Source organism: Opisthorchis viverrini (genome assembly GCF_000715545.1).
Source record: "Opisthorchis viverrini unplaced genomic scaffold opera_v5_13, whole genome shotgun sequence".
Lineage (NCBI taxonomy): Eukaryota > Metazoa > Platyhelminthes > Trematoda > Opisthorchiida > Opisthorchiidae > Opisthorchis > Opisthorchis viverrini.
The window spans coordinates 3,517,382-3,530,894 of record NW_008751669.1 but is presented as its reverse complement, the minus strand read 5'-3'; the positions used below and the strand labels follow the sequence as shown (position 1 = coordinate 3,530,894).

The 13,513-nt window shown below is 45.2% G+C and overlaps 1 protein-coding gene across 1 annotated transcript in view; it reads right to left on the bottom strand.

Annotated features, from left to right (window-relative positions):
* T265_01274 (hypothetical protein) overlaps positions 1-12,986 on the bottom strand; it is a gene marked incomplete at both ends in the record, with an annotated part of 44,013 nt that extends 31,027 nt beyond the window's left edge. The window contains 3 exons of the mRNA XM_009165259.1: positions 2,445-2,729; positions 4,290-4,587; positions 12,748-12,986. Of these exons, the coding sequence (XP_009163523.1) occupies positions 2,445-2,729; positions 4,290-4,587; positions 12,748-12,938 (774 nt within the window). The remainder of the gene's footprint in view (positions 1-2,444; positions 2,730-4,289; positions 4,588-12,747) is intronic.
* Between the last annotated feature and the right edge of the window lie 527 nt (positions 12,987-13,513).

Below are 13,513 nucleotides of genomic sequence, written 5' to 3'. Positions count from 1 at the left end.
AATGGGATTAGAGGGGCAGTGGCTTCGGTAGTGAGAGGGTAAGTCGGGGACAATTGGACGGTGTTGAGTAGTTTGACGGCTATCAAGTGGAGTTATATATTGGTGAACTATCAAAAAAACATTGGAAACCAGGTGGGCTACGGTACTCCAAATGGCTGAAGCAATTGTGATCCAGCGACCTAACAATCTTGGTTGCGTGCCCATAGGCAATCCCAAAAATGCACGTATGCCGTGACCGCCTGCGCATAAAGCTCAGATAAGGCCAGTTTCGTTACCACCCAATTAGACGTGGATCATCTTTCCAAAAGTGGTTTGTTGTCATGCATTAGCTGCGGTGGTGTGGAAGACCAGATGGGCTGACCTAGTACTAACCCTAACAAAAACGTCTCCCTTAGTGGGACCGTTTAGCACATGAAAAGCGTTATCAGTTTTCCTAGGTCATGGACGTTAGTGAGCACATGTAGTACTGTTTCCCAAGAGAGTGCGCCCAAAGAGGGTGTTCCTTCCAGAGGAGTGCGAAACGGCTAGGTCTCGAGATATAGAACAAGAAAACAGCAGCTTGATCACTGAAGTTATAAAGTTTCCCTTCACTTACACCAACCCACACTTGGAAAACCCGCTCCTCCACTCCGAACGGGCTAAAGACAGACACTCACTCCATCTTAGATCAAGGCTTCCACGTCTCAGGTGTTGGCGACAGGAATCATCCGGCCCACGGAACCGACAATGAGGAACGGATATACATAAATGTACCACGGTACATCCAAACTACACTGCCGGACGAAACATCGTTTCTCACGTGCATGTTTTAAATCGTCGAACACCTTGACCAAACCTTACTGGGCATAACTTTCTTGTTCAGGCAGCCTTGGGACGCCGTCCCAAGTAGCACGGCAAAAGACTGCCCTGAAGAGTTGTCTTTTTACAAGCTTGCAAGCAGAAACTATCGATTAAATGCCTCTGTTTCCAATTCTACAAAATCTCAAGGCAAACTTCAGTGTTTCGGAGTCCTTTCCATTATGAGCCTGTAATCACAAAAGCCAAGTTAAGTTGTGTAAAACAAGTTATAAGGGGACCAGACAATTCCGCAGAAGTGGAAAGCGGAGGGCAGCCCATCGTATAAATCACAACCAACCGATCAGAATAACCCTAGATGCTCCGTATTTTGCATTCTTCTATTCTCTGGATTTTTCGTCTTATTTAAAGAGAATCAAATGTAGGTTGAGTCATCTTCACCGAACAAAACGATTGACGGTACACACTTGGGTTGCCATTCTGTTACTAGCTGTATAAGCTGACAACATCCAGTTTCATTTCTGGAAGATAAGTAGAAAGTCCCCTAAATGTGTCCTCCTTCGTGTAAGTCGGTAATTACTCCACCCATGTGGGAAGAATCTGAAAAGGTACGGCTCAAATTAAGGGTCCTCCAGAATCTAGCCGGTTCTGTTCAACTTTGGGGGTGGGGAGCATCGAGCTTGTTTGAGAGGTCATACAAGCGAGAGGGTCGGGTACTGCTTATTAACCCACTGAAACCGTTTAATTTATTATTGGACTGAGCGCCAATAGTATACACACAGGCCGTTATGACCGCGGTCAACAGTCACCTGGAAGTCACATGGAGTCGGAAAAGTTGGACTTTAAGGCCTTACTTAGGTATTTGAATAAGCGGAGAATATCGAAAGAGCCACTGAAATGCACATAAAATGTCTGATGGAATTAGTAAGATGAAATTACTTTGAAGCACCGGTTCTCTCTTCATATCGCTCATGAGCCACATTTTTCCGTTTTGTAAACTTAAAGATGCAGCCGTTTTGAAAAGCCAGTTACCACTAGAGTTAATCACGTAGACTTATAATATTCTTACTTCCAACATCAAGATACTTCAGCCGTAACAAACAACGAGTACGTGTGTTGATCAGAATAACACCTATGTTCATCCTTTGAACAGGACCGGTTGATCCTACCCGATCGTCCTCATTTAGGTCAATAATCCAGGGAGTCTTAGCAACTCAGCGCGCGAGTGACCTTGTCCCTTATCAGCTCATTAGCACCCAGGTTCTATGAAAAGTGATGTGTAAGAATGCACGGCTTCGCATCGGTCCAAACCTGAGAGTTATTCCCAAACACATCTCCTCATCAAGAACAACACGGCTGGAACAAAAAAGAGGCTGTTCCCAAGTAAAGATACGTCAGGAGTACTAAACGTGTATGACTAACAAGTGCCGCGTTGAGTTTGAGGTACGATAGAGCTGGAAAGACATAGGGTTGCCATGTACATGGACAAACCAACAACATGAAACGCGAAAATCCAGGTGTTTGCGGCTTGGATAGAAGGCTGCATATAATCTAACAGAACACTAAATCGTAGTGAGGAAAATAAGGGAGAAGTTTCATAGCACACAAGGAGAGTAGCTGCATCAAACGAAACGAGCAGTTGGAATTACCATGCGGAATTGTTCCTCAAAGTAGACACTTCCAGGATGTACGCCAATGTGACTGATGACATCCGCGACAGCGAGACCAGGATACTTTGTGAATACATTAACACGTTCCCCAGTCACTCCAAAAGCACACGATTCTTCCTTGGTATGTTGCTCTTCCGATGAAACAACCGGATTTACATCCAGTTCAATTTGAGTTCCATCTAGTGTTCCCAACCATCCTCGTTGCATCTGGACGACATCACGCCACTCGTTTCCTTCGATTTCTTTCAGACCATCTAACAAGGACTGGATGCATACGTAGAAATCAAAGAAGTAGGTTGAAGTGAGAAAAACGACGTAATACGGATTAAGAAGATAAGGAAAGCACACATGACGTCTGATGTAATACCCGTTCACTCATAGAAGTGTAGGTCAGTCTGAAAAAAATCACTTCTGGAGCTGAAGTCGCACTCAAATCGACGTGGTTTGGAAGCTCGGGAGAGCTTCGTGCTTAGGAGACGAACTTACTGGTCGGAATGTCCGCAAATCGAATCCAACCCCGGCATCCTGATGGCTCCTGTCTAGGCTTGAGCAACAGTATCAGAACAGTAACATAGCCCTCGTACTTCCTCCTACCTGGTGGCAATTAGGCACCAAAAGGGTATTGTAGCCGAACGATTATTTGTTATTATATTTTACACCCAAACCCAAAATGTGCTGTGCACGTAAATACACCAAATTTGGATCACGGCTGGAGACCAGAAATGTGGTTGAATTTAGGCATAGACGACACCATGAGACAAGAACTCGTGGTGAACCCTAAAGTGATGAAAGCGTTGTATAACTGTCCTCAACCTTAAATTCATAGTGAAAGTTCCAAAGAATCTCGCCATGTTTCAGTCTCCGTCCTAAGGCAATGCAACCTAGCGAATTACCAAGCGCTAGGTGAAAAAGCCGCTGCATTGGCCGAGCATTAGACGTGACGGACGCGGAAATCTAAGGGCAGAGGGAAAGAAAACCAGGACTGTCAACAAAATATTTTGGTCAATCAGTGCTCGATTATTTATAATAACTAAGGAAGTCTTAATCGCACAGTCGAGCTTTCTCGAACTGCATTACGACCTTCGACGATCAACCCAGAAATTCCTTAAGCCTAGGAAGTTTGTGGTTCTACATATTCCCTCAAGCACCACCGAGTCTTGGAACGGATAGCGTCACACTTGCAATGTCCAAAGATGGAGCACAGTCTTCCTTCAACGCTTAATTTGTCTTCCTTGATTTAGGAGAACATCCAAGATAAGCGGGGTGAATGCCATAATACGAGAATCAGCTTGTTTTCTGTCGCTGGTTGTCTTACGGTGGGAGTAATATCTTCGGATGAAATTAAGTCGAACTTCGAAAACCAAAATGTCCAGCTTATCTGGATGACTTACTGTGCTCAACACACAATGAACAGAAATCATGTTTTTTACTATACATTGGACAAAAATTGGTCATATCCCCATTAGGTATCGGTAGAGGTGAATTTTGCGGTACAATACTAGTATGAAGCATTAGACCAAAGGTAAGCATTTTCGGAACAGCCACCAGTGCAGAGCGAACTATCCCATGCCAAGTGAAAGCGAACGCCAGTGCTAACCGAAAACCGGAGAAATGAGGCTAATCCTACCGGTATTCATTGCTCCAAAATTTCCGAGTTTGATACTTATCCCTAACCAGTTTTTGGACCATTAGAATGATCTGCGGGTGATTGGCCGTACATATGCAAAGGCAGTGTTTTTGAAAACCGAATCTAAAAATGCGATGAAAAGCAGTTTCCATATCCATTAGTGTGAGCACAAAAACATAGTCCACAAGTGCTCTTACCTTAGAGTACACCGTCGTACGAAAATACCACTGTCGTAGAGGTCGGCGCTCAACAACAGCACCTGACCGCCAGGAGCGACCCTCAGCATCAATAAGCTCATCAGCCAGTACAGTTTGGTCCACAGGGTCCCAGTTGACAAAAGCGAATCGTTGATAGGCCAGACCAGCCTCATAAAGTTTTAGAAAAAGCCACTGAGTCCACCGATAATAGTCAGCACTGGAGGTGTTTATCTCACGTGACCAGTCTAAGCCCAAAAGCATAGTAGATTCCATCTGTTCACGCATATGAGCAATATTTCTGAACGAAAATCATTATGAAAAGCGGAAATGCACAAGATAATGCAATCATTGGAATAGCAGCAATTGACAGGTTGACAGAATGCTGATTTCAAGAAATCGAATATCATACACGATCACAGTGAAGCAATTTTCGACGGTAAAGTTGAAACACGTCTCGCTTAGTTGTCCAGGTGCAACTATCTTGAGGGATAATCGTACGAAATATCTCGGGGACGCAGTTTTGTTCATTAAGAGGTATAGCGTTCGTAAGCTCGTTGAAACTATCTATTCGTCGTGATTAATTGCATTCCAAGGATTCTTATTAGGAAGACTGTTACAGTGGACTGCTATAGCGAAAAGCGGATAGTAACCAGTACAATGGTATATCGGATACTGCCCTCCCCAGCTCTTTCTTTAGCGAAGCGCGAATAGACCGTTGATCTGGTGTGTTCATGGTAGACGATTGTTTGATGTTAGTTTCCACTGATAAGCGCTTCCACAAATAGATATTTACACAATAAGGCAAACTGAGGCATAAGAACAGATGCCGCTATAGAGGAACTTAATTTTGAAGCCGGGAACACCACCTGCAACCACCAGACTTGCTCGCCAACTACGGCAGCCAAGATTGCATAATGTCCATCTTGAGCACCCGATTCGGGCGTTAAGAACAGTCACATCCCCTCCTCTCGAGCAACACCCGTGGTCGGCATCTAGAGGATGTTTTTGCATAAATGGACAGATTTCCTCACGAACCGAGTATCTGTCTTGTTCCGTTGACTGCTTTTCATCGGTGTTTCAGTTACTTATAATCAATTAACCCAATACCGCGTTTACACGTATTTGTAGCGATGTAATTTGGGCTGCTCTCAAATAGCTTACGGCTGTCGACTCTTCACACGAGTGACTTTCTCTAGAAAAATTTATATTGCTCCAAATTTCCCTATTTAGTCAGCGGGACTTCCGTTAGAACATGTGCGTTTATGACATTCATCTTCGTTATTGTTGTAAACTCACGCGTTCTAGCCTATTTACTTGGGACTCTATGAACAATACTAAAAAAAGTTAGAAACAATCAACCTCCTATCATCGAGACAGTATCTATAGCCATTTCCCATTAGGTAGTGATGTTGGTGTTTGCGATTCTTGCTTTCTTTACTCTCAGAAGAGTTCAGATAAGTCTCCAGTCCTGGAGGAACTATTCTCATGAATCTGCACCAAAGTGGGGAAGCGCTGGACTCAAATGTTGCCCTTATTAGGACTCACAAGCAGTGCACAACTCCAACCATGCCGGAGTTTGAACGTCGGACATCTGACATGAGATGCAAGCGTGCTACCAGCACTCCATTGGTCCAGGTTGCGCGCACCTGAACATGCGAACATATTCAAGTTAGAATAAGGAGACAATCGTAAGCACATGTTGTCACTAAACTATATTCTGACCTTGCATTACAATCCGAAATGGTGAGACTGGAACCCCCACAGAGCCTCAAAGGTTTGTATAGCATTTCTTCTGTCAAGCGCTACCAAGTTCCTACACCGGATGATGGGGTGGCTCAACCATCTGATACGCAGGTTGTCATTATCCACTGAGGCGTGTTATTCTCTGGGCTTTCTTCTGAATGAAGTAGACAACATATGACTTGGCAGGATGTAAAAAGATTAAGAGTTTCGGTGTTGTTGGTGTGCACCGCCTTTCACGATGGGATCTCGGGGATCTCCTCTCTGTGTTTGACTGGAAACGTTGCAAGATATGATGTTTAACCGACATCGGTTCATGCTGTCAGTTTCTATCCCGATTGTCTTGATTGTCTTGCTTTAATGTGTAAACACCTGGTAATACCCATGGTAGGCAGCATGAAATCCAATCCCAATCTAGTGCTTTCCTTTTTTCACCTCCAGGCTTCAGATAAAAATCGGCAAACTTTATGGCTGCAAGCAGTGAAGCAAGTGTTAACATTGATGTGGTCATCTCTGGTAATGATGAAGGAGGGGTGTGAGGCCATCAGTCAACGTTTGTTTGAATTAGTTGTCCACAGTTGTGAGCAGAGTGTCACAGAAAACGGAGGTAGAACACACATCGACACAGCTACATCATTCTGAGTATCAAGGGCCGTGCATGGGTCTACAGGAGCAGCAGTTGTTGCATGGCATTCGAGACAGGACCTTGTGAAGAACCGACACCTACAGGTCTTACAACCACAGGTGGTGTACGCCGGTGCTAAAGAATCCGCAGAGGCAGTAGAAAGACAAGTGTGCGGTTGTGTAACGGAAACTTCCACTAGAGAATGTGCCCAGCACCAAAAGCTGTGGTGATCTGGTCACATAATGCACACACCGAATAATTGCCTACAAAAAGTACTGTTTTCCGCGCCAGATTCAGAGAAGTGGGAAACCTTCGACTCGGCAGAGACATGAAAGCGACAACGAAAAGTCCGGGTAGTGTCGGTGAGACCCACCTTCCATGATGGGGTCTGTGTGATTCTTCTTAAGCATGGATGGAGATGCTGCAAGACACAACTTCTAGTCGATGACAACGGCATTCTTGTTGATGTTCCCTATCCCGTTTGTCAAAATGGGTGCCTGGAGGTGTGTGCACTTCGGAAAACCTGTACCGGGTTGGGACTAGATTTTATCCCTCCCACCCCCCATGTATTCCTTATCGAAAGTAAGGCTTTCAAATAAATTATGGTTGCATCAAGAGACGAACCACCAATCCTGAACACTGATGTGCTATCGATGACGACGGTGAAATGGTGCCCCAGTCTTACTTCAAACGTCCGCCCCAGTTGACAGACTGGCCCTTGAGATGATAGACGGTTGATCTGAAAGTGGACAACCAGTTCTTCAGTTTTCCGCCTCGAAACCACAAACATCGGCATAGGTTTGGATATGCCCAATATCTGATTTGCAGAGCGTGTATCTGAAACGTTGAGATTGACTTTGCTGGGGGTGCGCATCAGTTTATCACAACCGTGTTGCCGGACTGTCTCAGTGTATACCTAACCGAACAATTTCATTTTAGTTATGGTTCCCCGGGCACCAATGAATAACTGCCTACTTTTTCATACTTTCCTTGTAGCCAGAGATCATCCGAAAATTAATGTAGAGTTTGGTAGGAGCTTGGCGGACCCATAATTCGGTCTTGAGGTCACTGTTCAACTTACGTCATACACCACACTTCAGTTGCAGAAATGCTATCATGGCGTCATCAAAGTGTACCTCTACCTGATCCTTCGCTTGTTTGTTAGATAAGATGTGGTAACCAGGTTATCTGAACACGAGCACTTCTCGACATAGAAGTCATCCACAACCAGCAGTAGTTTGTTGTTTGTTGAACGAGTTTTTTATCTTAGAAGCGTTGAGTTCAAGATAGTTTGACAGCATATGGCTCAAGCTCGGTGAAAGATTATCCAGGTTTTCGCCCAGCAAAACAACTATGCCAGCATATTCCACATCGGATGCCCAAATATCCGCAACTCGTGAGCATTACACATTAAACAAATAACGAATAGTATCGACGATACAGGATGCTTCTGCCATAGCACGGCAGGAGCCAAAGTCACAAGACACTTCGCCACATACTCGGACTAGAACTTTAAAAGAAGAGTGGTACGACCAACTGCAGCTTATCGTACGGCATGTTTTCTCATAGATAATTGCGGTCGAGTGAATTTATGAAGAATGAGTTAGTAGGTTGTTGTGGCTTGAAATGATATTCTTATGTTCACTAAATAGTAATAATCTCGCAGAGAGCCTCTTTGACTAGATCGGACACGTGCACGTATAGTAGTAAACAACAAAAATATTGAGATTTGGGCTGTTCCACAGGCAAGGCCGATGTCCCGACATTGCTGCACATTGCTCTGTTACCTCCCATCGGGACTAGTAGCAGAAATGGAGCACATCATTCAGACTGGAAGTGTCTTCGAGTATGAATCCGTCGTAAAAGCGATGGTTCCTCTAGAGGATTCCCTGATCTGTAGGTAAGCAATGATTTGAGCAAAACACTTCCAAGAGGACACTGTAACTGATGTTGTAGGCATTCAAGGGGCCTGGGCGAGAGTTTGAAAGATCCATTCGAGGAGCAATTCACCATCACCAGCATTATTATCATCAACTATAGTAATGCATTAATAGTGAATAGTGTTGCTTAATTTCCATAAGACGATTGAGTTATCAACCAGAACTTACCACCCATTTGGTGGTTGTACTGTCCTGTGGCCCCAGATAGGTTTAGCTCTGAGGGTTAGCACCGGCCGAATCGGCCGAAACAGTTTGCCAAAGTCACTTATGCTAGTAGCCACCTACAAATTGTCTACTTTACGCTAGAAGTTGTTTTAGACTGGTGCGTGCTGAATGTGTTGATTTGTCGCAGACGGAAACATTCTGAGACACCGGCAAGTCGAGTCTCCTTCGCGATACTTAACCTTCAGAAAGTCCACACCAGTCTATGAGTACTGGACATCGTTATCAGCTACATCATGGGCAGCCACTTACAGGTGGTGGAAGCTAGTGCCAAACTACCATAAAACTGTGGAGAAGGAGGGTCCTAGTAAACAATATAAAGACCGGGGAAGGTGCACGCACATGGTGAAAAATCCCAAGTCCCTAGAGGAATCCAAATTTTCAATTTATCAGCTATCAACCGTGAACCGTAGGCACATTGACTCCTGTTGCCACAGATCCAATCACCGGAAAACGGGAGAGTGAGGGACATTCAGTCAAGCCTTGGAGGCGATGACATGTTCATTTAGTTCGGGGACAGGGTAGCTACACATAGAAGATGACAGCTTTGATGCGCAAGCGCCAGTGTGTGCACGATTGGACCATTTCTGTCAGTGTCATTAACCACTAGTGAGTTGAGTCCCGAGGACTCACTCAGGGAGTGGGCAGTTGCCGGTCCGTCTAAGTTTACTGGTTAGCGTTTTCATACTTCGTCACCATGTCATACCTCTCAGTCGCTTTCACTTAGCACAATGATGGGCGAAAAGAGCTCTGCGAAGCAGACGGCTTTCAGGCATGCGGAGTACATGTCCTAACCAGCGTAACCTACGGAGCGTAAGTCGGCTATCGCCAGAGAGTTTCTTCTTCTCAAGACCATCTGGCGTGTCTCAGCATTGCTAATCCGAATTTCCCGTCAGACCTGACCAGTGCTTCGGAGACACCGATGGTCAAACACTGACATTTTCTGTATGTCCTCTGCGCAGAGAGGCAACGCTCTTGTTCCATAAAGCAGTATCGATCGCACCACCGCAGTGTAAACTGTGCCCCTTGACGGACATCACGTCGGCGCCATAGATGTCGGAGGTTGGCAAAAGCTGCCCTTCCAGATTCAAAAAGTAATCTCATCTCCAGCCAATCCACCAGAACTTATACAAGTACCCAGGTAACCAAATCTATCTACCATTTCGACTGGCTGGTCTGCAAACATGAGGTTCGTGCTAGGTCCCATCCGATCTTGTAGCGGTAATTTACACTCTCAAGGTGTGAAGCACATCCCAAATCATGTAGCAGAGTTATTTACCTCATTTGAAATGGTTTGCATTTTTGAAGAATCGAAACTAAGGAGAGCAATATCGTCCGCATAATTAATGTCTGCGAGCGAGGTTTCAGATGTCGGCAGAGAAATTTTAAGTAGTACATCAACAGCAAAGTTGAAGAGGAGAGGTGAGATTGAGCAATCTTGTTTTACACCAGTGTACTTGGTGAACCCAGGCGAAAGCTTGTCGTATACTCGTACACGTCCATAGGATTTCACGTACGGTGCCCCCATAAGTCACATGAATTTGAAAGATATACTCTTGGTAGCCATACATCAACATAGTCAAAAGCTTGCCACTGGGATCGGATACATGAATAGTCTTGTAAGGTATTACATCATGCAGACCGTATCCGGGGGGGGGGTGCGATGCTCCAAAAGTGCTCATTTTGACTACAGCCACTGGTTTTTTATTGCGACCTCGTAGCCTTGCCTCCACAAACCTTTCGTGAGGAAGGATTTTGAGCAGAGAACGCTGCATTCTTTGGGAAGTGGCAGTAAAGATAATCTAGTAATCGCTCAGTTATAACACACTTTCAGTGCCTAGCTGCCATGTAGCCCGAAGAAAGCACGAGGGCTGAGATACTACCAGGTCGCCCAAGCCTAGACAGGGGGAGTAAAGAGGCAGATGTCGGGTTCGAACCACGGGTCTTCCGGTCAGTAAATTCACGCTCCACTAAGCCATCTGGTAGCTATACATAGATTATTTGTTCCCTGTCACCTTAGCGGACAAGATGCTGCTGCTCCAGCGAATCTGTCTCGGAACAAAAGCTATTTACGAGGCACTTCATTAGGGACGTGGTCGCTTGAAGTGTGCATTCCAAGGCTGGATAGAGGTGGGAGACAATTAGGATGAACCGTACCAGTTGTAACAAAACGGGTGGACAGCTCACTGTAAATCCCAACGCAATCAGGAGTATTGAAAAGTGCGAAAAAAATATGGATCAAGAGCGTTCCTCTTAATTATTTGCCGGAGGGTTAATCTAATCACAAAAATAAGGCCGGATTCGATGACCAACACAGACGTACTGTTCAGCGGCCCTTAAAGTTTCCTTGTGAACGGAGTTCGGGTGAGTGTTTCTTGGGGTTCAGCAGGTAGGTACAGTCCCTTGTTTCCATCAGTTTTATATCCCGTTTAAACATGAAGTTATACGCAGTTTGCAAATATATTCGTTCAAAAACTGAATGGCTGTTAACGGGAGACTCGACTAAACAACGGTTGACAATAGTACAAACGAGATTCAGCTGGGATCCAAATTATCAAATTAACTGCAAGTGAACTTTTTCGCCGCCACAAAGAGACTGGACCTTACCGTGGTGTGACGGTTTGGGCACCTCGGCGACCAACTGAGCTATGCTTGGGGGTGTCCCCGCGACACTCACAGTCTCTCATACCAAGTTGGTCAATGGTTAGAGCCCTGACGAACACAGTCTCCTGGTCCTCCAGGATGGAGGTTGGAACAAGCGGCGAATTATTCCGTAGAAATGTTAATGTACTTGCATTTCCCGCCAAGTGCCGCTACCTTTCGGTTAGGCTTTCGAGCCAAAGGCTCTGGTTGAGGACCCTAATCGTCCTCTTGTCTGGTTGTGGGCGCCCTGACAGTATCCCAGCCCACGTACAAATACGGTAGCGAAACACCGGTGTTGAACGCTGATGTCATGCTGTCGATGATGAACATTTTTCGCGTAATCGCTTAGCCTCTTTTATAGCGTCCACACCTCGCTGGATTAGTTCGATCTTTCTAACCCATTGAACGTGTTACCCAGGTCTACACCAGTGACGCGATAGGATGTTGTACTAAGCCTCGGATTTTGTCTCCACCATACTAAGATTACGTGTGTTGGCGCCTCTCTATCAACTACCTAGTGTTGTGTGTTTAGGCTGATCCACCGGTAAACTGATTAGTTTTAAGCGCCAGGCCTGTTGTCGTTCAGCTACGACGGCCTAGCCAACATGCCACCTGAGGGAAATACGAGAGTTCATATACTGCCAGGCTACGGAGCCTGGAAAGGATGGTCGAGATCGGTCAAAAGTCTGAACCATGGACTCACTAGTCAGTAAGTTCACGTTTAACTGCTGAGCGATCTTAGGTAGGTGCCTGTAGATACCGTTATTTCGCGGTAATATCAATTAAAAATCAGCATTCACCACAGGTAGTTCCAGATCATTCGTTCTGGATAGTTGATGGTTGCTGACAACACCCACAAGGACTCTGCGGTAGGTAACCGGGAGGTTCGTCTGCCCGCCCTGGGAGGATTTCGCAAACTTGGAGTCGTTTCAACAGAGAGTCACTGCACTTCGAGAATAACATTTTTTTCTCCTCAGTTCCACGAGACAGTTACAACTAGGGAATTTGCGAAGGGAAAATCCAGTGCTGTTGTTGAGCCTCAACAATAGTTGTCGAAAAGTTTTCAGCAGGCTTATAAATACCGTGCAACGTCAATAGTGTGGCAGTAACCCCTCATCTAGTAGTTCATGGGACATGGCTTGTCCTGGAAAGACTACAGAAAATTGATGACAGTGAAGTATATTGCTCATCCGAAATATGCCCGAAACACAGCAAGGATTTCCCTCTTTGTGTTTCCGTGACAACGCCTTTCAGAACAAAAAGCTTATTACAAATCGTACGTACGTACCTTTCAGTCCAAATCTCGGGCGATACTTCCTTATCTATGGCAGCGTTCTCGGCCGGAAGACCAAAAGCATCCCAACCCATCGGTTGTAGAACAATATTCCCTCGCATAGCTCGATAACGAGATAACGCGTCTGCGACCGTATAAACGCGTAAATGCCCGAGGTGAAGTGTCCCGGAAGGATAGGGAAACATGGACAAGACGTAGGAACGGTGCTTTTTCACTGCACTGCTTTCCAACAGCTAAAAAATAAACCTTTAAAATATGAAATACCGCTGCGTTCTTCTTGTCATGATCTCGTATAACCGGAGTCCACTTTTCCTCGAACACCTTGAAACTATTGTGCAAGTTGGAATGCTGTAGAAAATATTTTTTAAAGGCGGTCATACCGTTGACAGCTTCAATCGAGCAGTTGTTTCACTGTATCTCAAAGCGGCAAGGCGTGGCCCTCCAAAGTTCAAGTAATGTAGTATCATATTGGTAGGGAAGTGTGGCACCCCGTTGAGTAAACACAGTATTGGATTCGTGTATCACGAAGAGTTTGCACGATAACAGACTTCAATCATTATGCGGATCTGATCAAGGAGCTAAAAGTGAGCATAGAATGAAGCAAACAGGGGCATATTGTGTGGAATTCAGTGACGTAAGAGAAGCTATGCACAATGTGAACTCTTCCTACACATTTGACTTGTCTGCGCAGATCCCCGTTTCCCTACAGTACAACAAATTGCGGCAGCAGGTCTTGACTTTTACAGCAGCATAGACATCA